We start from the raw sequence: 26101 nt of genomic DNA, 5'->3' as shown, positions 1-26101 counted from the left end.
GAACTGTCTCTTTAAAAGTGTAAAAACATGAAAAAAAAATTTTTTATATCTTTGGATTTTAATATGCTGTATATGCCAATACCAAACTAAAAGCACTGCACTCAGTGGAGGCCACATCCAACTGAAAGGGTCAGAGAGAATATGAAAATGTCTGCCCTGCCAGTAAGTTCCTCTTACATTCTCAGTGATGTAGATTGCTTTAGAGCAGCTGCCTAACGGGTCTCTACTCGCAATGCTCCACACTTATGTCCTTTCCAGTTGGATGCAAGCTTCTGATGAGAGGGACACTCACTCTGGCTGGGCAGGACACATGACAGGCTTTGAGAACTCTGTTTGCCACACTTTGTTGTGGAGAATGAGATGTAACAACCTTCTGAACATGTGCAATGAAGCGTTTATCATTTTATTTCCTCTGATATCACACCATTATCAGAGGTGTCGGTGTCGTACCCTAATCCAACAACGTACAATACAGAAAGCCTTCTAGAAATAAAATAGATCTTAGCGTTTTCGGTCCAGAAAACACGCTCCATGTGGTGGCTGCATTTCCCAGACTGAACTCACAGCATCATAATGATTTATGATGCTGCGAGTTCCTGCTTGACCGCGGGTCTACTGTACTGTAGTCATAGCATTAGGTAAGTATGATATAGTTCTATTGTTTCTTAGTGGAGCCATGGAATGGACATACAGATACGGACAGCACGGGCTGCGCTGTCTGCAGTTTTGAAATTAATAGGTCCACATCCTATTTGCAAAAAAAATGCAGACTGAAAATGCAGTTGTGTGAATGAGGCCCAAATCATCGCCAACCATATAAAGCAGCATTAGGAACTCCATTTTTCTGTTCTGCTACTGGGGCAGAATAACAGAATGCAAGCGGTGACAGAACCATCACATAATGAACACTAATGGCACCTGACCGACCCTATTGACTTCTAATGGTGCCTTACAGAATAAACACATTGAGGAATCTGTGACAGAGGCTCTGTTCACATCAGTGTTTTCTCTGGGGTCTGCCACTGTCCTCTCCGCCTGTGTAGTGGATGGGACACACATCACACATGCAGAATGCAATGCAGGTCTATGGCAGAAGCCTCTGAGTGTATACAGTACGAGGGGCAGCAGCGCTCAGTAGTAATAGGCGTACCATCAGCTGACGGTAAGTGTCCCAGTCCTTCCGGTCGGTTACCTTACCTGTGACCTGTCTGTCACGCCGCTAATCACTTTCCGCCCTAGAGATCTGCCGAGTCTCAGCACGGACGCCGCCATGTTTGCGCTAAGCTGATGCATGACGTAACTTCCGCCCTGAAACTTGCCCTGTCATTGAGGAGAAGCACTTTCCTGCTCCAGTCATGTGCGGCGGGAGTGCTGTCTATGGGTGGAGCAGGCTACTCTTACACATACAGCACGTGTATATGTATTTATTAATGAATTACGAGGAGAACTTACCTTATTGAGCTGTCCTGAGGCGAAAACAGAAATAACTGGCAAAAAAAAATCCTCAATAAATGGGTTGTTTTATTTGGCCAAGATATGTCACTTCGGGGGCCAGCACCTATCTCTAGAACGGGCCCCTAACGTGTAGGTGCAGGGTGCATGCACGGCGTGCTCTCCTATCACTTCTATAGGATTTAGTATAATACCCCAGCGCCAGCTCATAGAAGTGAATGGCGCTCACGCCATGCGTCCGTGGTGTGCTTCCCTTCACTTTAGGGGCTCCATTCTAGACATAGACTACCAATGTCTCAGATGATGCAACCCCTATGAAGGGTTAAATGACCTTGGGTCTCTTATCTCACAGGACAAACATGCAGTTGAGTCCAGCCTCGCGGAACAAATTCTGAGCATGAGAACTGGCATCAAAGTGGGCAGACAGACGTCTTTTGCTGAGCTGAATAAATAAGGGTTTGTTCACGTCTGCATTGGAGGCTCCATTGGGCTAGGGCTACATGGCGACATATAGCGTACAACTACACTGCAACATATTTTGTAATGGTAACCAATGGTGTCACACTGCGACACGACAGTCGCACAAAAATCCATCCTGTCGTGTCGCAGTGCGACATCATTGACTACCATTATAAAAATTGTCACATGACTTTTGTGCAACAAGAAGTCCCATGACAACTGTCGCCGTGTAGCCCTAGCCTTATAGAGTACATCCAAAATAGTGGACAGAAAAGGACTCCTGAACAGAAGCCAAACAGATCCCATTATAGCAATGGGATCTGGTAGGCTCCGTTCCCGACATCCAGCACTTCCGTTATTTCCGTTCTGCTCCAGAGCAATGGAAAGTGATAGTGCTGATGTGAACATAGCCTGACTGGTATTTATAAAGGGCACTGATCTCACATTGCCAACATGCCGAGTGTGATACAACGCTTTATATTCAGTTGAGCTCAGGTTCTGGGCAAAAGAACCATTTAAAGGGGTTGTCCGGGTTCAGAGCTGAACCCATACATACCCAAAATTTCACCCAGGCAGCCTCCCTGATGTTAGTATTAGAGCATTTCATGCTCCGAGGCGCTCTTTTGCCCTGCGAAGGATCGCACAGGGCAAGCACTCTTTTATTTACAATAACACACTGCCGGACAGAGGCTTCCGCCCAGCAGTGTGTTCGGTGATGTCACCGGCTCTGATGGGCGGGCTTTAGCGCTTCCCTAGCCGTTTTACAGACTAGGGCAGCGCTAAAGCCCGCCCATCAGTGCCGGTAACGTCACCGGGCTCACTGCTGGGCGGAGGCATCCACCTGGCAGCCCCATGGAGAGCCCCGGTTCGTCACCGGAAATCCAGAAAATGCCTTTGCTCTGCGTGATTTAGCGCAGGGCAAAGGAGAGCATCGGAGCATGAACTGCTCCGATGCTCAAGTCGGGGGCTGCCGGGGTGAAAATGGGGATATGTCTGGGTTCAGCTCTGAACCTGGACAACCCCTTTAACCCTTGTGAAGGCACTTTCACACCACCGTTCTTGGTTTCCTTTGTTCTACTCCATTAATGGAGCAGAACAACGAAAATAACGGACGTGTCGGATCAGGCACATAACAGGTGAATGGAGCTGAAGATACCCCATTGACTACAAAAGAGTCTGTTCAGTTTCCGTTTGGGATCCTGTTTTTTCTGGACAAAAAAGTTCTGCAGGACATTTCTTGTTCAGTTTGTTCAACAGAAGCAGCGACAGAGGCTCCAATTCAGATGTGAACAAGCCCTTATTTATTCTAATCAGTAAACCGTGTCCATCTGCTTACTTTGATGCCAGTTTTTATGCCCAGAACTACTTTGGTCCTGGTTGACCTGTAATGAATTCCATGAGGTGGACAACCCTCTGCTGATGTGAGATCAGTGGCCCACAGTCATTTAAAGGGGGTTATCCAAGACTAAAGTTTTTTTAACAGACCTCCTCAGGGCAGCTGGACCTGCAGTGGGGGTTCACACTTAGGCCTCATGCACACAAACATATTTTCATTCCGTGTCCGTTCCGTTTTTTCCATATACGAAACCATTAATTTCAATGGGTCCTCAAAAAAAAAATGGAAGGTACTCTGTGTGCATTCCGTTTATGTATTTCCGTTCCGCAAAAGAATAGAATTACGGCCAAGGATAGGACTGTTCTATTAGGGGCCAGCTGTTCTGTTCCGCAAAATACGGAATGCACACGGACATCATCCGGTTTTTTTTGCCGATCCATATGGTCGTGTGCATGAGGCCTTACCTAATTCCAACTCCATCACTCCACAGCCGCTTCAGCAGGTCCCGTTCTCTGACAATCAACATCCTGTTGACAGGCGTCATGTGACCACTACAGCCAATCACTGGCAGCAGTGGTGACCTGTCACCAGTGCATGAACTAATGACGTACTGCATGGGTGACAGTTTACTGCTGCGGCCAGTGATTGGCTGCAGTGGTCATGTGATGCCCTTCAACAGGGGGTTGATTTCCAGAGACCCAGGACCTGCCGATGCAGCCGGAATCCAGTGTCGGGGACAGGAAAGTATGAATCCCATCCAGCCACTCTGAGGAGGTCTGTTAAAAAAAAGTTCAGTTTGGATAACCCCTTTAAAACCCCACTTATTTAAATCAGTGCAAATCTGCCCACTTTGCTTCCAGTTTTTTTGCCCCAAATCAGTTTGGGTCAGGCTGTGGTTAAATGAGTGTGATGTGGTGCATCTCCTTCTGTGTGGTGGACGTGTGTGAACAGTGGCCCAAAGTCATTTAACCCTTTGAACTACACCCTTGGGTGCTCACTTTGATGCCTTTTGTATGTCAATTATATACAGTTGCAAGAAAAAGTATGTGAACCCTTTGGAATGATATGGATTTCTGCACAAATTTGGTCATAAAATGTGATCTGATCTTCATCTAAGTCACAACAATAGACAATCACAGTCTGCTTAAACTAAGAACACACAAAGAATGAAATGTTACCATGTTTTTATTGAACACACCATGTAAACATTCACAGTGCAGGTGGAAAAAGTATGTGAACCTTTGGATTTAATAACTGGTTGAACCTCCTTTGGCAGCAATAACTTCAACCAAATGTTTCCTGTAGCTGCAGATCAGACGTGCACAACGGTCAGGAGTAATTCTTGGCCATTCCTCTTTACAGAACGGTTTCAGTTCAGCAATATTCATGGGATGTCTGGTGTGAATCGCTTTCTTGAGGTCATGCCACAGCATCTCAATCGGGTTGAGGTCAAGACTCTGACTGGGCCACTCCAGAAGGCGTATTTTCTTCTGTTTAAGCCATTCTGTTGTTGATTTACTTCTGTGCTTTGGGTCGCTGTCCTGTTACAACACCCATCTTCTGTTGAGCTTCAGCTGGTGGACAGATGGCCCTAAGTTCTCCTGCAAAATGTCTTGATAAACTTGGGAATTCATTTTTCCTTCGATGATAGCAATCCGACCAGGCCCTGAGCAAAGCAGCCCCAAACCATGATACCCCCACCACCATACTTCACAGTTGGGATGAGGTTTTGATGTATGTTGTGCTATGCTTCTTTTTCTCCACACATAGTGTTGTGTGTTTCTTCCAAACAACTCAACTTTGGTTTCATCTGTCCACAGAATATTTTGCCAGTACTGCTGTGGAACATCCAGGTGCTCTTGTGCAAACTGTAAACGTGCAGCAATGGTTTTTTTTGGACAGCAGTGGCTTTCTCTGTGGTATCCTCCCATGAAATCCATTCTCGTTTAGTGTTTTAAGTATCGTAGATTCTCTAACAGGGATGTTAGCATATGCCAGAGACTTTTGTAAGTCTTTAGCTGACACTCTAGGATTCTTCTTCACCTCATTGAGCAGTCTGCACTGTGCTCTTGCAGTCATCTTTACAGGACGGCCACTCCTAGGGAAAGTAGCAGCAGTGCTGAACTTTCTCCATTTATAGACAATTTGTCTTACCGTGGACTGATGAACAGCAAGACTTTTGGAAATACTTTTATAACCCTTTCCAGCTTTATGCAAGTCAACAATTCTTAATCGTAGGTCTTCTGAGAGCTCTTTTGCGCAAGGCATCATTCACACCAGGCAATGCTTCTTGTAAAAAGCAAACCCAGAACTGGTGTGTGTTTTTTATAGGGCAGGGCAGCTGTAGCCAACACCTCCAATTTCATCTCATTGATTGGACTCCAGTTTGCTGACACCTCACTCCAATTAGCTCTTGGAGATGTCATTAGTCTAGGGGTTCATACTTTTTACACCTGCACTGTGAATGTTTACATGGTGTGTTCAATAAAAACATGGTAACATTGAATTCTTTGTGTGTTATTAGTTTAAGCAGACTGTGATTGTCTATTGTTGTGACTTAGATGAAGATCAGATCACATTTTATGACCAATTTGTGTAGAAATCCATATCATTCCAAAGGGTTCACATACTTTTTCTTGCAACTGTATGTTGAGTCTTAGGCAAGGGCTCCACAGCGACATAAAGGGAACAACTACACGGCGACGTGTCACTCGACATTGTAATGACAGCCAATGGTGTTGCACTGCGACATACTGTGACTTTGATGCAACAGTCACAAAAAAATTTGTCGCAGTGAGACACCATTGACTATCATTACAAAAAATGTTGCGCAACTTATGTTGCGTGTAGCCTTAGCCTAGGTGTAGTCACCTCAGGGTAGCTCACTGCAATGCATTTTATTATGGGGAATTTTCCTCATGACTGGACTAGGATGAAACAAGAAGGAATTTTTGTGAGCCACCTTCAGCTTTGTGGCGGGCACTGCGGCTGTATTATGGGGTCACTATATGCCAGTGTACCACAAGTGCAGCTAGTCATTTCTCTAGGGGCAGCCCTGTGGAAGGCACTGCGGCTGTATTATGGGGCCACTATGCCAGTGTACCACAAGTGCAGCTAGTCATTTCTCTAGGGGCAGCCCTGTGGTAGCACTGTGGCTGTATTATGGGGTCACTATGCCAGTGTACCACAAGTGCAGCTAGTCATTTCTCTAGGGGCAGCCCTGTGGAAGGCACTGTGGCTGTATCATGGGGTCACTATGCCAGTGTACCACAAGTGAAGCTAGTAATTTCTCTAGGGGCAGCCCTGTGGTAGGCACTGCAACTGTATTATGGGGTCACTATGCCAGTGTACCACAAGTGCAGATAGTCATTTCTCTAGGGGCAGCCCTGTGGTAGCACTGTGGCTGTATTATGGGGTCACTATGCCAGTGTACCACAAGTGCAGCTAGTCATTTCTCTAGGGGCAGCCCTGTGGTAGCACTGTGGCTGTATTATGGGGTCACTATGCCGGTGTACCACAAGTGCAGCCAGTCATTTCTCTAGGGGCAGCCCTGTGGAAGGCACTGTGGCTGTATTATGGGGTCACTATGCCAGTGTACCACAAGTGCAGCCAGTCATTTCTCTAGGGGCAGCCCTGTGGCTATATTATGCGGTCACTATGCGAGCGTACCACAAGAGCAGCTAGTCATTTCTCTAGGGGCTGCCCTGTGGTAGGCACTGTGGCTGTATTATGGGGTCACTATGCGAGTGTACCACAAGTGCAGCTGTTTTAGTAATTTCTCTAGGGGCAGCCCTGTGGTAGTATTATGGGGGTCACTATGCCAGTGTACCAAACGTGCAGCTGTTTTAGTCATTTCTCTAGGGGCGGCGCTGTGGTAGGCACGCGTTTTACAGGTGGAATTTCGGAGTCTCCATGTTGTGCAATGCATGTGGTGGTGGCCCGACTCCTCCTACTACCGGTTGGGCCCAGCACCTCTTGTGTCACACCCGGTGCTCCGAGTAACCGCCGTTCCCCGGGGCCGGTGACCAGGGTGGGCGGGCCGCAGTGACATGGTGGTGAGGAGGAGCTGGCAGCAGTTACTCGCTGTGTCTGTCACCGGCAAGCACCGCATTGACAGCTTCCTTCAGAGTAACAGGCCCGGCAGTGACTTGTGCCCTGCGCCCCAGAGAAGAGCGGCAGATCCACGGGGCCTCCTGACTGCGGAGCCGGGGATGGCGGGAGACGGGCTGGAGGCGGACAGGTGAGTGCTGGAAGTTGTCAGCTATTTCCCCTGACTCCTGTGCTGGACAGTGAGATAAGCGGCCACCGGGCCCCTCTGGCGCTGCTTCTCTTGGGGGCAAACATGTGGATGAGATGGAAATTCTGCATGTCGGATCCTTGCTTCACCAGATGGAGATGTCACTGCAGACATCTGACCATAGAAGTGACAATCCGATATTCTGTGGCACTCTCTGTGGTTTCAGTTTGCTTCTGATCCACCTGTTTTGCAGAATAGATGCGGACCCATTCATCTCTATGGGACCACAAAACCATGCCAACAGCACAGCCGGGAGACGGTTCCTCGCTTCTCAAAGACAATTGAAAATGTCCTATTCCTGTCCATTTTGCAGACAAGAATAGGACTTTATCTAGACGGGGAACAATGCTGCAGTTCACTTTGTGCCAGTCATCTAATAAACCTTATCTGTAAAGTTACTATAACTAGTTAAAGGGGTTGTCCAGTTTCAGAGCTGAACCCGGACATCCCCCCCATTTTCACCCCGGCAGCCCCCCTGACATGAGCATCGGAGCAGTTCATGCTCTGATGCTCTCCTTTGCCCTGCGCTAAATCGCGCAGGGCAAAGGCATTTTCAAGAGTTCGGTGACGTACTGGGCTCTCCAGGGGGCTGCCAGGAAGCCCGGTGATGTCACCTGCACTAATGGGCGGGCTTTAGCGCTGCCCTAGCCAATAAAACGGCTAGGGCAGCGCTAAAGCTCGCCCATCAGAGCCGGTGACGTCACCAAACACACTGCCAGGCGGAAGCTTCTGCCCGGCAGTGTGTTGTAAACAAAAGAGCCCGTACCCTGTGCGATCTAGCGTCAGCATTAGGGGGGCTGCCTGGGTAAAAAAAATATGGGTATGTCCGGGTTCAGCTCTAAACCCGAACAACCCCTTTAATTAATACCAGCGCTGCCGCCACAAAATCCACACTGTGTTAATTTGATCGCTGCTTGGTTCGTGATTACAAGGGTTAACTGCCAATACCCTATCTGTTGCAAAAAGCTAATAGTCAAAGAAACCGAACCCGCGCTGACATAAAACAAATCCAAGAAATGTACGAAACACAACCGGTACTTGCCGTTGGTGATATGGTCTGAATCCTGTTTCAATTGGTTCCAGTTTCAATGTTGCAAAGACAGATAGAGGATAGCGCAATCTTCAACTTCCTCCTTCCCAGGCGCACGGCTCTGGCCAGTAGCTCGCGCGCACGAGGAGAAGCTGTTCTGTTGTTCACAGGAGAACGGGCCTTTAGTGTAACGTCACGCACTCGTACCTACGGAGTCCACACTTCCAACGCGTTTTGGAATACTCGTATTCCTTCATCAGGGAGAAGTGTGATTCTTGCTACTTAAGTTTTTTATTTTATTTTTTTCTATTAATTCTTTATTATTTTCCTTCAACAAGACATACAATACATTCAGAGTGTACATCTCTGAACACACAAAAAAAAGCACTGCTACTTAAGGTTTTATAGGCGTCCGTCTCCATAGTAACTAGCGCCTTTGAAATAGGAAACTATAAACAGTGGGGCAAAAAGGTATTTAGTCAGCCACCAATTGTGCAAGTTCTCCCACTTAAAAAGATAAGAGTCCTGTAATTTTCATCATAGGTACACTTCAACTATGAGAGACATAATGAAAAAAAAATTCTAGAAAATAACATTGTCTGATTTTTAAAGAATTTAGGCTACTTTCACACTTGCGGCAGGACGGATCCGACAGGCTGGTCACCCTATTTCGCCGTGCCGCCAGACCGCCGCTCTGTCCCCATTGACTATAATGGGGACGGGGGCAGAGCTCCGGCGCAGTACGGCAGTGCACGGCAAAAGGCCGCCGGACTAAAAGTCCTGCATGTCCAACTTTTTAGTCCGGCGGCCTTTCACCGCGAACTGCCGTACTGCACCGGAGCGCCGCCCCGTCCCCATTATAGTCAATGGGGACGGAGTGGTGGCACAGCAAAATAGCGTAAGGACGGACCCGACAGGGTAAACAGCCTGTCGGATCCGTCCTGCCGCAAGTGTGAAAGTACCCTTATTAGCAAATTATGGGGAAAAATAAGTATTTGGTCAATAACAAAAGTTCATCTCAATACTTAGTTATATACCCTTTGTTGGCAATGACAGAGATCAAACGTTTTCTGTAAGTCTTCACAAGGTTTTCACTGTTGCTGGTATTTTGGCCCATTCCTCTATGCAGATCTCCTCTAGAGCAGTGACGTTTTGGGGCTGTCGCTGGGCAACACGGACTTTCAACTCCCTCTAAAGGTTTTCTATGGGGTTGAGATCTGGAGACTGGCTAGGCCACTCCAGGACCTTAAAATGCTTCTTACGAAGCCACTCCTTCGTTGCCCGGGCGGTGTGTTTGGGATCATTGTCATGATTAAAGACCCAGCCACGTTTCATCCTCAATGCCCTTGCTGATGGAAGGAGGTTTTCACAATACACGGCCCCATTCATTCTTTCCTTTACATGGATCAGTTGTCCTGGTCCCTTTGCAGAAAAACAGCCCCAAAGCATGATGTTTCCACCTCCATGCTTCACAGTAGGTATGGTGTTCTTTGGATCCAACTCAGCATTCTTTCTCCTCCAAACACAACGAGTTGAGTTTTTACTAAGCAGGGGAACACGTCTGGTACTGCAGGATTTGAGTCCCTGGCTAGCGTAGTGTGTTACTGATGGTAGACTGTGTATAACGGGGCGCCGAAGGCGCACTCAGTCTCCCATCAGCCGCAGACCTGCTGCTTAGCTTCGGGAGCGAGGATCTGTGTTTGGCCTCGTTCCCGTGGCGGCTGTGCTAGCAGGGAGGCTCCCTGCTCCTAGGTCTGCCTTGAGCGCTGAGCTGATCACTCGGTGCTCGACTTGTCTGTCTGTCGGTCATGTGACGCTGGCCACGTCACATGACCCTCACTCCCCACTATAAATACAGGCGGCCTGCTGGCTACAGGTTGCCTGTGATTTTCGTCCTATAGGCTGTGTACTTTATTGTTATTAAGCTACCTCTGGAATTGAACCTCGATCCGCCTCTTGACACCTCTTCTGCCTGCTCCCTGTACCTTGATGCTACCTCTCAGATTTTGACCTCGGCTTGTTTATGGATTTGTCTTTGCCCTTTCCCTTGTTCTGACATTACCTCCTGGACTGACCTCGGCTAGTTGACCCGCCTTGCCTACCATTTTTGTTCTATCTCTTGTCCGCTTATTGTACTTTCTCAGTGGCTGTCCTCTTCCCTGCTGTCTCTTTCTCTCTGCTTGCACTTAGTAGGTTAGGGACTGTCGCCCAGTTGCGCTCCGTCACCTAGGGCGGGTGGTGTAGTGTCCGATTTGTTCTTTGCACGTATAATTTCTCACAGGGGCATCTGATATAATAAAAACTCCACTTGAATGACAAGTAAGGTAACTATTGATTTAGTAAATTTTCGATGCATTTTTTATTGTGTAATTTATTTATTTATTTATTGTGTAACACTACATATTTTACAGGGAAAAAGCCTTTCTTTTTATTATGAATTTTTATTTTTTGTTATTTTGATTTATCTTGATTTCTATTCATATTAGTTTTAATAGAGGGAGCTACTAAATTCCCCAATTTTTTTGCTTTTTTAAAAATAAACCTAGGATATTGGGATAGTTTTTCTTGCTTCAAAATGTCCCTGTGACATTTTCCATATTATTATTTTTTTTTTAAAAACCCTCTTCTTTTCACTATATTGCAATATTATAGGATCTTTGAAATCAATTTCATCCTTTTCATTACTTTCGTTTTCATTACCCACGGTCACCTTATATAAAATCTATCAATCTGTTTTACTTCTTATTTAATTTTTTCTAATTCCTTTTTGTAGCCCTTTTCTTCAAATTTCTTATGAAGAGAATTATAATTGTTCTACCATTGTACAGTTCCTCCTCAATCTGATATATTGGCTTTGGGGGATATTAATAAGCCATATTGGTAAATGGCAACTATCCAATGAGATAAAACTGTTACTGTCTGTTGGTTTGTAATACATTTGAGTATGTATTTGGCTATTCTGAATCAATATAGTTAAATCCTAAATATTTACCTCCTTCTTACTGAAAGTAGGCGTAATTGTAAATAAGTCATTTTTATTTATATCCATAAAAAATTCCTGAAGTGAATCTCTCCCCCCCTGCCCCATTTAAAAACAATATCATCAATCTGGTCTGTGAGGACCAGATTCGCACAGAGCACGCCATTGGGGTAAATGGCAAGCTCCTCCCCATATAGATATTAGCGAAACTCGGCGTGAATCTGGTCCCTATCGTGGTCCCCACGTTTGTAAATAAAAAGTATCCTCATATTTAAAATAATTATTATTTAAAATGAATATGCATTCCCTGATTAATTGGATTTGTTCATGTGGTAATTTTTCTCTTTATTTAAAAAAATTCTGCCGCCTCCCTACCTTTATTCCTTTCTATTAATGTGACATCTAAAGTACCTAGAATGTAGTCAGATTTCCACTCTATAGTAGGGCTGCAGTAAACAAATATTTTCGTAATCGAGTATTCTATCGATTTATTTTTTACGATTTAATTGAGTAATCTAATAAGAAAAACCTTAAAGGGACACTGACAGGCCCAATTAGCATATTGAGTTATATATATCACAGTACAGGTCATATAAAGTGTATTAGAATCATGTAAGTATCCCCCCTGCCCACCTTATAAATACGGAAATATTAAGTTTTTTAACCTGCTTGTCCGGTCTCCAATCTGCCAAAGGGGCGGCGTTTCATCTGAAAATGCGCCCAGCCAGCCGCTCCCAACTGCCGTTCTGAAGCCCCGCCCAGCTCATCAATATTCACTTCGCTGGGCGGCGGCTACAACTCTCCCGACAGCAGAGGCTGCAGCACTTGAGTCCGGAGAGTTGTAGCCGTCACCCAGCTATGGAAAGCTATGGAAATGTAAATAAGAGTGATTCCCTGTCCCTTATGTTTGTCAATCCCTCATGACCACAGGGAGGGAGTACTCATTTTTAGGATCCCAGCGCTGGTACAGTTTCAGACCCTCCGCTATATGCATTTACCATGTACAGCGGAGAAGAACTGTGTGAAACGCATATTCTGTCGATGCGTTCCACTGCTGAGTCAGGTGCATGGGCAGTAGCAAGGAATAGGCGGACCATAAGCCTGTGCGCTCCACGCCTGCGTTCCACCTACAGGAAGTGGACGCGGGCCGGCGCCCCATGTGATCCTAGCTTCCAGAAGCGATATTCAGGTGCCGCCCATCAATTCGCTGGGCGGCGGCTACAACTCTCCCGCCCCAGTGCACCCATGATTGCTCTGCCATCAGCCCCTCTATGCCAAATCACAGGTGCCCCTATTAACCCCTCTCCAAACCAATAGCTTTATACATGCCAAATCGCAGATGCCCCCATTAACCCCCCACCAATAATTTTATACATGCCAAATTACAGGTGCTCCCATTAACCCCTCTCCAAACCAATAACTTTATACATGCCAAATCATAGGTGCCCCCAATTAACCCCTCTCCATTCCCCCACCTCCCGCTCATATCTCTTTATACATTCCAAATCACAGGTGCCCCGATTAACCCCTCCCCCCAATAACTTTATACATGCCATTGCCAAATCACAGGTGCCCCCCATTGATCCCTCTCTGCCCCCCCGCCAATAACTTTATACATGCCAAATCACATGTACCCCCATTAACCCCTCTCCATCCCCCCACCTCCCTCTCATATCTCTTTATACATGCCAAATCACAGCCTGGTGCCCCAATTAACCCATCGATGTGTGTACGCAAGGCCCTGCATCGTGCTGCCGAATTGGGACTCGGAAGGCCACGGAGCGGTGAGTGAGAAGCTTCATTTCACTTGCGCTCCATGGTCATGTGATTCAAACGATTCCTCGATGCAGGGAAATTGTATTGAGGATTTTTTTTGCCTCGTATTTATTGATTTAATCGATTAATCGTTTCAGCCCTACTCTATAGTCTCCAGAATTTGTAGGATGTGTTTAGTCTCCTTCAAATAGGCTGGGAGTTTTTGAAAATAATTTTGTAAAACAACATCCAGATATTTGGACAAATTATGGGTCTCCCTGGCGGATGGGTATCTGACTTATTCACTTTTGGTAAGTAATAAAATATAGATGTAGTATGTTGATTATTAATAAATTTAGCCTCTTCTATTGTTATAATAGCCTTCTTCTTGTGACCGTGACCTTTGTAGAAGCATTCCCATCCTACATCAGGGATACATTGGATCTGCTCCTTAGATTGGATGGAATCTCTATGGATGATGACATGCTTCTTGTGTCAATAGACGTAGAATCACTCTATAGTTCCATTCATCACCAACTGGGACTTGGAGCAGTAAAAAGCTTCCTAGTTACCAGAGATATAGCTCTGGCAACTCATAATAAGTTTGTTCTGGATCTCTTGGAATTCAACTTGACTCGTAATCATTTTATGTTAAATGGCTGTTATTACCACCAGCTCAGGGGCACTGCTATGGGGAGCAATTGTGCACCGTCTTATGCAAATTTGCTCCTGGGTCCGAAAGGGACGTTTAGATGTGTCATCTGTGTTGCCTGTGACCAAATTTTGGTCACTAAAACGTTTAGATCTACATACACAAATTGCAAATATGAAATGACTTCAGACGAGTGGAGTCATTTATCCAGCTAAATGTAGCTGCCCTTTAGACTACATAGGCAAGACTAAGAGAGAATTCAGGCAAAGAGTAAGGGACCACTTTAATGACATATTAAACAAAAAAGATACTTCTGAAGCCGAGCATGTGAATCATATCCATGATGGAAATCCACTATCCATCTGATTTATAGGAATTCAACATGTATCCCCGAAAGCACAAGGGGGTGATTGGGATAACATTATTTTTAAAAGCAGAATCGGGCTCCATTCACACGTCTGCAAGTGTTGTCCGCACCCGTTCCACAATTGTACGGAACAGGTGCGGACCCATTCATTCTCTATTGGGCTGGAAGAGATGCGGAGAGGACACTATGTCCGAAGCGTTTTGTACTGCATTAAAGTAGTGCAAGGTGCGATATAGCCGTAGTGTCAATTGATCGCTAGGAGCTGTATAAAGAAACCTGTCGGGGAAGCGTCCTTCTGTCCCCTAGGTAACCATCCCGCCTCTTGTGTCGCTTGGACCTACGTAACATGTGCGGAGTGGAGTGAAAGCCGTGCAGAACTAACTGGTTCCAACCCTCTGCACGCTATTGGACATGAGCGCCGACGAACCCCTGAGATGGGCGGAGCCATTTGCTTTAAAACAAAACGAGCGCACATAGCGCTCGCCACTACATACATTGACTACCCGCTACGCCGCTTTCTGATGAGCTGTTTATCACAGCGAAGTAGTAGGCTCATACAAGATTAGGTCTAAGGTTCCAGAGGCTGGGGGTCGCTATTATCAGGGCTGGTGCTCTAACTACAGCCAGCTGAGGTGATCCCCATGATGAGACTAGGGTCGATCAGGGTAAGCTTACATAGGCTATCAGCAAAAAAGTGTTGTTGAGTAGCAACCCGCCATTAAGCTTTCAGCAATTTTTTTGACCTCATCCAGCCACTACAGACCTCCACCTATATCATACCTCTGACCCAACATGGATTTTAGGCAGAGTTGTTGATCTATTATCTTAATTATCTACGGTAATTAAAAGTTACGTTTTATCTTTGCAAGGAGTTCCCAGCCCACTGTTAGTAGTATTTGTTTTCTCCCCGGGATTACACTGACGGCACATTCTTCAGCTCATCAGGGTACATTACTTGGAATAGTGCAGCATGATGCATCATTTTTTTTCTGCTAAATATGAAGGAATTTATGATGGAGGATTCCTCCGATTACAGTGTGAACACAGCCTTCCTTTGCTGCAAGGAAACATGGCAATGAACATATTTCTGGATTTTCTGTTGTCTTATCAGACAGATTCAAATTTATATCCAAAAATCTGTGCACAAGGTGCCTAGGACTGTGTATGGGCCGCTGTGGGCTCTACTTAAATCGAGACCGCACTGTTTAGTCGTTCTGTATTGTCAAAGCGGTGTATAATGTGATTGAATAATGAATGAAGCCAGCAAAGGAGGCAATATGGACAATCACAATACATTAGTAAGTGCCTTGTTGTAACTTTCTCTACATGATAAATACAATTTGCTGAAGTGACACAACCACTTTGATAGTTGCATGGTATTGAAGGTGCCGTGCAGCCATTAACAATACAGATCGGCGAAAGAGTGTGGTCTCACGACTGCCACGTTTCATACCCTTGCATAGGCCGAAAACTGGGCCTCATTCTCGGGAGTGAACATTCAGAAAAGGAAACAATTGTTGGCTGATCCGATTGTTTATGCGGCACACAATCTCTTCATTTTTCTGCGGTACATTGCCCTGTGTTAACAAGGTTGTGCTGCCAACAATAAAACTGGATGGGGGCAGATAATCACAGTAACTATCATTCATCATGTGGCACCCAGTGATGATGTGTCCGTAGTCCTCTATTGTTCTGTGTGTAAAGATAATCTACTAAATTACTGCATCCTGGCAAATCCTGGAGGGTTTTGTGTTAATCTAGGTATTGCGTAAAGTGGACTATTGAGCTCTGATAACAAGATTGTCTGCATGCCAGTAATTGTACTGACTACAAGGGTGAAATTCATGATATTAAGGGCTGTATTACACCAACTGATTATCTGACCAATTTCTGTCCAATCAGACCAATAGTTGGTGTGTATAACAAAAGGTCTGTGTGTGTAAACGGCCATCTCACCAATAACTGGTCAGAAAATCTGTCAGTTAAGGGTACTTTCACGCTCGCGTTTGGTGCGTATCCGTGGTCATATCGCAGTCCGGCGATATATGGGCGATATGCACAAAATCCATATCGTGGCACAAATTTATATCGCATATCGCCTATACCGCCCACCCCTAATTCAGACCATGGTCTTGTTACCAGTGGGGTACCTCAGGGATCTGTTCTGGGACCCATATTGTTTAATATCTTTATCAGCGAAATTGCAGAAGGCCTCGATGGTAAGGGTACTTTCACACTTGCGTTTTTCTTTTCCGGCATAGAGTTCCGTCACAGGGCCTCTATACCGGAAAAGAACTGATCAGTTTTATCCCCATGCATTCTGAATGGAGAGTTAGGGCTCTTTCACACTTGCGTTCTTTTCTTCCGGCATAGAGTTCCGTCGTCGGGGCTCTATGCCGGAAGAATACTGATCAGTTTTATCCTAATGCATTCTGAATGGAGAGAAATCCGTTCAGGATGCATCAGGATGTCTTCAGTTCCGGAACGGAACGTTTTTTGGCCAGAGAAAATACAGCAGCAAGCTGCGCTTTTTTCTCCGGCCAAAAATCCTGAAGACTTGCCGCAAGGCCGGATCCGGAATTAATGCCCATTGAAAGGCATTGATCCGGATCCGGCCTTAAGCTAAACGTCGTTTCGGCGCATTGCCGGATCCGACGTTTAGCTTTTTCTGAATGGTTACCATGGCTGCCGGGACGCTAAAGTCCTGGCAGCCATGGTAATGTGTAGTGGGGAGCGGGGGAGCAGTATACTTATCATCCGTGCGGCTCCCGGGGCGCTCCAGAGTGACGTCAGGGCGCCCCAAGCGCATGGATCACGTGATCGCATGGCACATCATCCATGCGCATGGGGCGCTCTGACTTCATTCTGGAGCGCCACCGGGAGCCGCACGGACTGTAAGTATACCGCTCCCCGCTCCTACTATGGCAACCAGGACTTTAATAGCGTCCTGGGTGCCATAGTAACACTGAAAGCATTTTGAAGACGGATCCGTCTTCAAATGCTTTCAGTACACTTGCGTTTTTCCGGATCCGGCGTGTAATTCCGGCAAGTGGAGTACACGCCGGATCCGGACAACGCAATTGTGAAAGAGGCCTAATCCGTTCAGTTTGCATCAGGAGGTCTTCAGTTCAGTCGTTTTGACTGATCAGGCAAAAGAGAAAACCGCAGCATGCTACGGTTTCCTCTCCGGCGAAAAAAACTGAAGACTTGCCTGAACGCCGGATCCGGAATTTTTTCCCATAGGAATGTATTAGCGCCGGATCCGGCATTGAGAATGCCGGATCCGTCGTTCCGGCATGCGCATGCGCAGATCGGTAAAAATGAGAAAAAATGTACAAGACGGATCCATCGGTCCACATGACAAGCGGAGAGACGGATCCGTCCTTGCAATGCATTTGTGAGACGGATCCGCATCCGGGTCCGTCTCACATATGCTTTCAGTCAGAGGCAGATCGGCGGATCCGGCGGGCAGTTCCTACGACGGAACTGCCCGCTGGATTACACTGCCGCAAGTGTGAAAGTAGCCTTAGGTGTGTGTTTTTGCTGATGACACAAAGATTTGTAACAGGGTTGATGTTCCTGGAGGGATACACCAAATGGAAAAGGATTTAGGAAAACTAGAGGAATGGTAAAAAATCTGGCAACTAAAATTTAATGTTGATAAGTGCAAGATAATGCACCTGGGACGTAAAAACCCAAGAGCAGAATATAAAATCAGTGATACAGTCCTAACCTCAGTATCTGAGGAAAGGGATTTAGGGGTCATTATTTCAGAAGACTTAAAGGTAGGCAGACAATGTCATAGAGCAGCAGGAAATGCTAGCAGAATGCTTGGGTGTGTAGGGAGAGGCATTACTAGTAGAAAGAGGGAGGTGCTCATGCCGCTCTGCAGAGCACTAGTGAGACCTCATTTGGAGTATTGTGCTCAGTACTGGAGACCATATCTCCAGAAGGATATTGATACTTTGAAGAGAGTTCAGAGAAGAGCTACTAAACTGGTACATGGATTGCAGGATAAAACTTACCAGGAAAGGTTAAAGGACCTTAACATGTATAGCTTGGAAGAAAGACGAGACAGAGGGGATATGATAGAAACGTTTAAATACATAAAGGGAATCAACAAGGTAAAAGAGGAGAGAATATTTAAAAGAAGAAAAACTGCTACAAGAGGACATAGTTTTAAATTAGAGGGGCAAAGGTTTAAAAGTAATATCAGGAAGTATTACTTTACTGAGAGAGTAGTGGATGCATGGAATAGCCTTCCTGCAGAAGTGGTAGCTGCAATTACAGTGAAGGAGTTTAAGCATGCATGGCATAGGCATAAGGCCATCCTTCATATAAGATAGGGCCAGGGGCTATCCATAGTATTCAGTATATTGGGCAGACTAGATGGGCCAAATGGTTCTTATCTGCCGACACATTCTATGTTTCTATACTATTATGGCCCAGTGGTAGCACAAGCTCAGGAGGTGAGCCCATACCATCAGCTGCATGTGGCTGCTGTAAACATGGCATCTAAGTGAGTGTCAAGGCGATGCTTCATGTTCATTGCAATCTGAAGCTGGCACGGGCGCTACATCACTCATCTAGCTGCTCAGGGCCAGACTCCTGTGTCCCTAGGTGCTTGGCACTGGTCTCTGAGCCATCAACCAGACCAGGACTATTCTAGGAGGTAGCGGCCTTGAGGTCCTCTGCAGCGAGGGCCAGATCCCTGTATAGGGGTTAAAAGATGAAAACCAGAGGACCACCAGGATAACACCCTGAAGGCTAGTCCAAAGTCAAAACTATTGATTGGCACAGTGAGTCCACACACTGCCTATAAGAAAAGGTCCCCATTACAAAATATGTTTCACACACTCAATAAAAAACTCCCATAGCTATATCAATGCAAAATAAAAAAAGATAGAGATTTTGAAATGTGGAAACAATTTCTATGATGTGGAGACTATTTCTATCCAACGTGAAATATTGACCCTCTTATACCCCTGCTTCCATGTTCATTCCAATATTGCCAGAGATCTCCCCCCACATACACATTAGTGAGATGCTGTCAGGTTAATCTTTTAAACTAGCTCCCTTTTAAAGGGGTTTTCCAGGATTTTACTACTGATGAGCAATACTCAGGATAGGTCATCAGTATCGGATCGGTGGGGGTCCCCAGCCAATCAGCTGTTTGAGAAGAGACCAGTGCTCCTGTGAGTGCCGCGGCCTTCTCTGTGCTTACCAAGTACAGCATCATACATTGTATAGCGGCTGTGCTTGGTATCGCGCTCAGCCCCATTCACTTCTATGGAGCTGGGCTGCTCCTAGGCCACGTTGGCCTAAGAAAAGCTGAGAGAAGGTTGCGCTGCTGCGAGTGCCGGTGCCTTCTCAGACAGATGATCGGCGGGGGTCCCAGACGACCGACCCTTACCAATTATATACTGATGACCTATTCTGAGAATAGATCAGTATTAAACACTCAGAAAACCCCTATAAGCTTGCCATGGAGGAGTGCCCTGCCTTTGTCTGTCATTTATATTTGTAAAACATCCAAAAGAGAACTCCAATAATCATCTCGTCTGTACTGTACGGTTTTCTATTTTGTACAGCCATTATCAAAAACCAGCAACTAACGCATGGTAGTCATGTATGTCATTCCCCTGTGTAGCTTTGCTGTCATTGTTTGTGATTGTTGGATGCCAGGTTTTGTAAATTATTCATAGATTTGAGAATGTTTTATGATAAAATGTTTTGTAAAATTCAGAAGCTGGGGCAGAAGAAATCATTGAATTTTAGGACTTACTGACCTGAATCTGGCAGTTTTCTTAGACTTGGGCTTTGTAGAAAGTTTTGAAACCTAATTAGTGGTCATGTCAGAATAAGGCCTCAAATTTGTACACAAGACTTTAGATTAACTCTTTTTCTGAATGAAATGGTGGCCTTTAATTTTTCTACAAACGCAAAGGGCAGACAGAAATACCAAAATGATTGCATAGCTCCGGAAGCGCTTCCGTTATCCTGTTCATACTCCGTGTCAATGGACTTATTGGGGGATGTTCTCATGTACTGTAGAACATTTGTTGCAGAAATGTCTGCATGTTATCAAGTCTAAATGTGGTTGTTTCTGCTGCATGTCCTAAAAGGGGTTGTCCCATGACAGCAGAATATTGTGTTCGTATCAGAGGCCGCGGGCACGTAATCACTTCCTCCATAGCTTTCCTTACATTTGCTCATTTGTTCACACAGTGCTCATTAGCCCGTGTAAAAGGTCCTTGAGCTTATTACTGTTTACTGTTTCTACCTTTAGGAACATTTGATGACATACTGATAAGAAGATGTATTTACCATTGAACGGTCCCTGACCTGTGTACATCCAGCTAGATAACAGCTGCAGCACAATGTATATTCCATGTTCCTGCTTTCACTCCTGGTGATCCACACATCAGCCTTTCCTCGTGAAACCCATACCGGGCTGTTGAGTAGAAAACAAAAATTTCAAAATAACTAAAAAGTTCAGCTATGGATGGTGACAAATTGTGAAATTTCAGTCGGTTTGGATAGTGTTTACCATTAAAAGAAGTCAAAGATGTGGCTGAAGTATTGCACCAGTGTACAGACTAGACTGCATCCCAGGGCCATGGCAAAAACTGCTGCGTCCTTTTCTTAGATTATTAAAAAAAAAAAAAATTTTAAAAACATGTCCACGCAGCCTGAGATGAGTATATGTGAGCACAGGGTGGTTGACATGCATCAACCAGAAGAAGATGCCCTCGCCAGCAGTGTATGAGCAAGTGGACAAGGGTTGACACAGAATTGCCTTATGTCAGCAGGCCGGGCAGAAAGGTTATCTTATAAAGGGAGCTGCTGACACAGGTGTAAGTATTGCAACACAACCCCCTTAACATATGACACCAGTGCTTGGTGGGAACTGCTCTTGCTGACATTATCCAAAATATCTAACAATGTTTACTGCACCCAGCCAGGACCAGCAGTGATCCAGTCTACTAGCTAGGTCTGTTTCATTATAAAGTAGTAGCGCTACGCCATGAAGCTGTGCTGATGGTAGGGGTATTCCTGGGGTAGTATGTGCTCCTACAACACTTTTTTTGGAAAACAGATATACCGTGGAGGGGCGGGGAGCACAGTATAATAAGGGCTCATTCACACACGCCTGTAGGCTCGTCCACATTTCCATGTCCTTTTCAAGTCTGTGAAAAAAGCATACGTGTTTCATCGATTGAGGATCAATGTGCCGTTTTTATCTTCCATGTGTCATCCGTAATCCATGGATGTTGCTCAGCTGAAAATTAATTTCCATAGCCTCTCCTATCGGTCTTAAGTGAAAAATGGATGCAACACCGATGGACTTTAATAGGTGTGTTTGGTCCGCAACATAGACCAAAGTAGTGTATGTCTCCGTGATTTATTTATTTATTTTTTTACTGACCAGGCGCTGGATTTATGTGTAAACATGGCAGCGGGCTCCGTGGCCGGCAGATCTCTGCTGTTTCAAACAGCAGAGATGTGCGGCTAATTACCGTGATCGGCAATAATGCCGATCACAGTAATTAAATGCTTTAGATGCCGTGACCAAGTGAAGTCATGGCATCTACAGTAAATGCACAAAAACCCAGGCGCTTCCAGGCTTCCTACTGATGCCCAGTGTGGCCAATTGGGTCATCGGTACTTGCGCTGAACACTTTCAGCCTCGCTGATGAGGCTGAAAGTGTTTATGCTGCAATTCTTATTTTGGCCACCAGATGGCAAGCCAGGATAAGAAATGAGCAAAATTTAGTTTAAATTGCATTTAAAAAATCTCTGATAGACCAAAATGAAAACATAATTTATAGGCTCATATATGAGCCGCAAAATCCTGACAATTTTTTTTTTTAAGTAAAAAATAAATAAAAGTTTAAATCACCCCCTTTTCCGTATATTAAAAAATAAATACCTAAATAACAATAAATATAAATATCATGGGTATCATCGTGACCGAAAACGCCCATGCTACTAAAATAGAAAATAAATTCCAATACGGCGAATGGCGTAACGGAAAAAGGGTCAAAGTGGCTGATTTGCCATTTTTCATTGCTTCTCTTACCCCATTGCTTCTCTTTTATAAAATGTGGTCAAAAAGTCACGCACACTCCAAAATGGTATCAATAAAAACTACAGATTTTTCCGCAAAAAAATAGCCCCTAAACAGCTCAGTAGACGTAAGTATAAGGCTACTTTCACACTTGCGTGATTACAGTGTGATCCGGCAAGCAGTTATGTTGTCTGGATGTGACTGAAAGCATTTGTGAGACGCATCCGGATGCGCATGCACAGACCGGAAGGACGGATCTGGTATTTTGAATGCCGGATCCGGCACTAATACATTCCTATTGGGAAAAAGGCCGGATTCGGCATTCAGGCAAGTTTTCAGTTTTTTTCACTGGAGATAAAACCGTGGCATGCTACGGTTTTCTCTTTTGCCTGATCAGTAAAAATGACTAAACTGATGACATCCTGATGCATCCTGAACGGATAACTCTCCATTCCGAATGCATGGGGATATGCCTGATCAGTTCTTTTCCGGTATAGAGCCCCTGTGACGAAACTCTATGCCGGAAAAGAAAAACGCTAGTGTGAAAGTACCCTAAAAAAGTTATGGGGATCACAATATGGTGATGTGAAAAGGAAAAAAAAAGTTTTTATATATTTTTTTTTTTTACGCTATTTAGACATAAAGAACATATACATGTGGTGTATCGTTGTAATCGTACTGCCATAAACAAAACTCTGTGTGAACAAAACCTGTAAAAACTGTGAATTGTGTTTTTTTTTTTTTCCAATTCCACTACATTTGGAATATTTTTTTACCGCTTCACACTACATTTTATGCCATAATTAATGATGGCAGTAGAAAGTACAACCTGTCCCACCAAAAAATAAGATCTCCTACAGCTATGTGACTGGAAATAAAAAAGGTATGGCTCAAGGAAAATAGGGAAGAAAAATAAAAACGAATAAAACGCCGGTATTCTTAGGGTACTTTCACACTTGCGGCAGGACGGATCCGGCAGGCTGTTCACCCTGTCGGATCCGTCCTTCTGCTGTTTCGCCCGGACCGCCGCTCCGTCCCCATTGACTATAATGGGGACGGTGCGGCGCTCCGGCGCAGTACGGCAGTTCGCGGTAGGAGGCCGCCGGACTAAAAAGTCGGACATGCAGGACTTTTAGTCCAGCGGCCTTTCGCCGTGCACTGCCGTACTGCGCCAGAGCGCCGCCCCCATCCCCATTATAGTCAATTGGGACGGAGCTGCGGCATGGCGAAACAGCGGAAGGACGGATCCGACAGGGTGAACAGCCTGCCGGATCCGTCCTGCCGCAAGTGTAAAAAGTACCCTAAGGGTTAAAAAAATACTGAACAGACAAATTCAAATCAATGGGTATGTGCGCTGTCCTCAGAAAATGTGAACAGTACATGTCAGTGAAAAATTGAAATGTGAACGGGATCTAAATAAAACAAAACCACGAGGTATAAAAACAAGCACGACTTGCAATAATCCAAAATAACATTTTTTGCCAATGCTTTGTGAGCTAAAATGCATGTGTGAACAGGACTTGCCTCAGCTGTACAAATGTACCCTACATACAGGACATTTTACCTCTGCTGTACAAATGTACCCTACATACAGGACATTTTACCTCTGCTGTACAAATGTACCCTACATACAGGACATTTTACCTCTGCTGTACAAATGTACCCTACATACAGGACATTTTACCTCTGCTGTACAAATGTACCCTACATACAGGACATTTTACCTCTGCTGTACAAATGTACCCTACATACAGGACATTTTACCTCTGCTGTACAAATGTACCCTACATACAGGACATTTTACCTCTGCTGTACAAATGTACCCTACATACAGGACATTTTACCTCTGCTGTACAAATGTACCCTACATACAGGACATTTTACCTCTGCTGTACAAATGTACCCTACATACAGGACATTTTACCTCTGCTGTACAAATGTACCCTACATACAGGACATTTTACCTCTGCTGTACAAATGTACCCTACATACAGGACATTTTACCTCTGCTGTACAAATGTACCCTACATACAGGACATTTTACCTCTGCTGTACAAATGTACCCTACATACAGGACATTTTACCTCTGCTGTACAAATGTACCCTACATACAGGACATTTTACCTCTGCTGTACAAATGTACTGTGGTTTGGGGACCACAAAATTTGGTTGCGTGCATGAGGCTAACCTACTACATTCAGGGGAACATAGATCTTGTTTCAGAATTTTCAGCAAATGAAAATCAGTTCCATTCATTTGAATTAGGTGTAAAGCACATGGATCTGCAAGCTTCATTTAGGTGAATAGAACTGATTTTCAGTCATGGAAAATTCTGCAACAAAATCTGCTGTGTGTGAATGTGCCTTTATCTGTGAACAGCAGTTACAAAAAGAGTCCCTTTCTGGAGAACTCTGCTCACCTACTGTTAGTATAACATGGCCTGACTACTGATTTCACCTAATGCATCATTAACCCCTCAGCACATGACAACAGATCACTGCTGCCACAGGTGACAGCAGCAATACCCTCAGTAATCAGCTTATTCCTCCTTACAAAAATGGATTGTCCATTTGAAGTAGGGCTGCAGCTATCGACTATTTTTGTAATCGAGTATTCTATCGATTAATCCAACGATTAATCGAGTACTCTAATAATAAAAAACTAATTTCAAAGAACGTTTTTCTTTATAAAACTTAATCATAAAACTTAATCAAAAACTTATTTTTATTTTTACACTTGCGGCAGGACGGATCCGACAGGCTGTTCACCATGTCGGATCCGTCCTGAGGCTATTTCGCCGGACCGCCGCTCCGTCCCCATTGACTATAATGGGGACGGGGGCGGAGCTCCGGCGCAGTACGGCGGTGCACGGAGAAAGACCACCGGACTAAAATTACTGCATGTCAGGCTTTTTAGTCCGGCGGCTTTCTCCGTGCTGCGCCGGAGCTCTGCCCCTGTCCCCATTATAGTCAATGGGGACGGAGCGGCGGTCCGCGGGCACGGCGAAATAGCCGCAGGATGGATCCGACATGGTGAACAGCCTGTCGGATCCGTCCTGCCGCAAGTGTGAAACTAGCCTTAAGAAAGTTATAAAGGAAAATAATAGCAATGTTATAAGGGACAATAATAAAATGAATAGAACACCTAACCCAAACCCGAACTTCAGTGAAGAAGTTTGGGTCTGGGTACCACTTTCAATTTTTTTTCCACACGCGTGCAAAACGCATTTTGACCTTGCACGGAAAAAACTGAACATCGGAACGCAATTGCAGTCAAAACTGACAGCAATTGCGTGCCTACTCGCGCGGTTTTCCCACAATGCACACGCGAGGCATCTGGAGCAAATCCGGGAGGCCCGTGTGAAAGAGACCTTATTTGTGATGAATTACTCGATTCAATCGAGCAATCGTTTCAGCCCTAGTTTGAAGGAGGTTGTCTGGGCTGCAGCCATCTCTGTACGGCTGCCTCATGGTTGCTGTAGGTCTCGGGTTACTCCACAAATAACTATTTTACATCCTTACTAATGAGCAATTTCATAGCAAAATTACAATTATATTAGAAAGTCATATAACTTCATTATACACTAAATAAGCTTATTTGACAACTCATTTAAGCACCTACTTTGCTTCAAGGGGTTGTCCGGGATTTTAATATTGATGGCCAATCCTCAGAATAAGCCATCATTATCTGATAGTCAGGGAT

At 45.0% G+C, this 26101-nt stretch overlaps 2 protein-coding genes across 2 annotated transcripts in view; one reads left to right on the top strand and one right to left on the bottom strand.

Moving 5' to 3' along the window:
* The window catches only part of PMPCB (peptidase, mitochondrial processing subunit beta), a 30946-nt gene extending 29633 nt beyond the window's left edge, over positions 1-1313 (bottom strand). Inside the window, exon 1 of the mRNA XM_044280160.1 lies at positions 1198-1313. Within this exon, the coding sequence (XP_044136095.1) occupies positions 1198-1293 (96 nt within the window). The 5' untranslated portion in view covers positions 1294-1313. The remainder of the gene's footprint in view (positions 1-1197) is intronic.
* Positions 1314-7174: 5861 nt separating this feature from the next.
* Positions 7175-26101, top strand: part of NAPEPLD (N-acyl phosphatidylethanolamine phospholipase D) — a 35549-nt gene continuing 16622 nt past the window's right edge. Inside the window, exon 1 of the mRNA XM_044280159.1 lies at positions 7175-7487. Coding sequence (XP_044136094.1) covers positions 7297-7487 — 191 coding nt within the window. The 5' untranslated portion in view covers positions 7175-7296. The remainder of the gene's footprint in view (positions 7488-26101) is intronic.

This window comes from Bufo gargarizans, chromosome 2 (genome assembly GCF_014858855.1).
Source record: "Bufo gargarizans isolate SCDJY-AF-19 chromosome 2, ASM1485885v1, whole genome shotgun sequence".
Taxonomy (NCBI): domain Eukaryota; kingdom Metazoa; phylum Chordata; class Amphibia; order Anura; family Bufonidae; genus Bufo; species Bufo gargarizans.
Note: the sequence above shows the minus strand (reverse complement) of the source record. Positions and strands in the feature narration are given on the sequence as shown.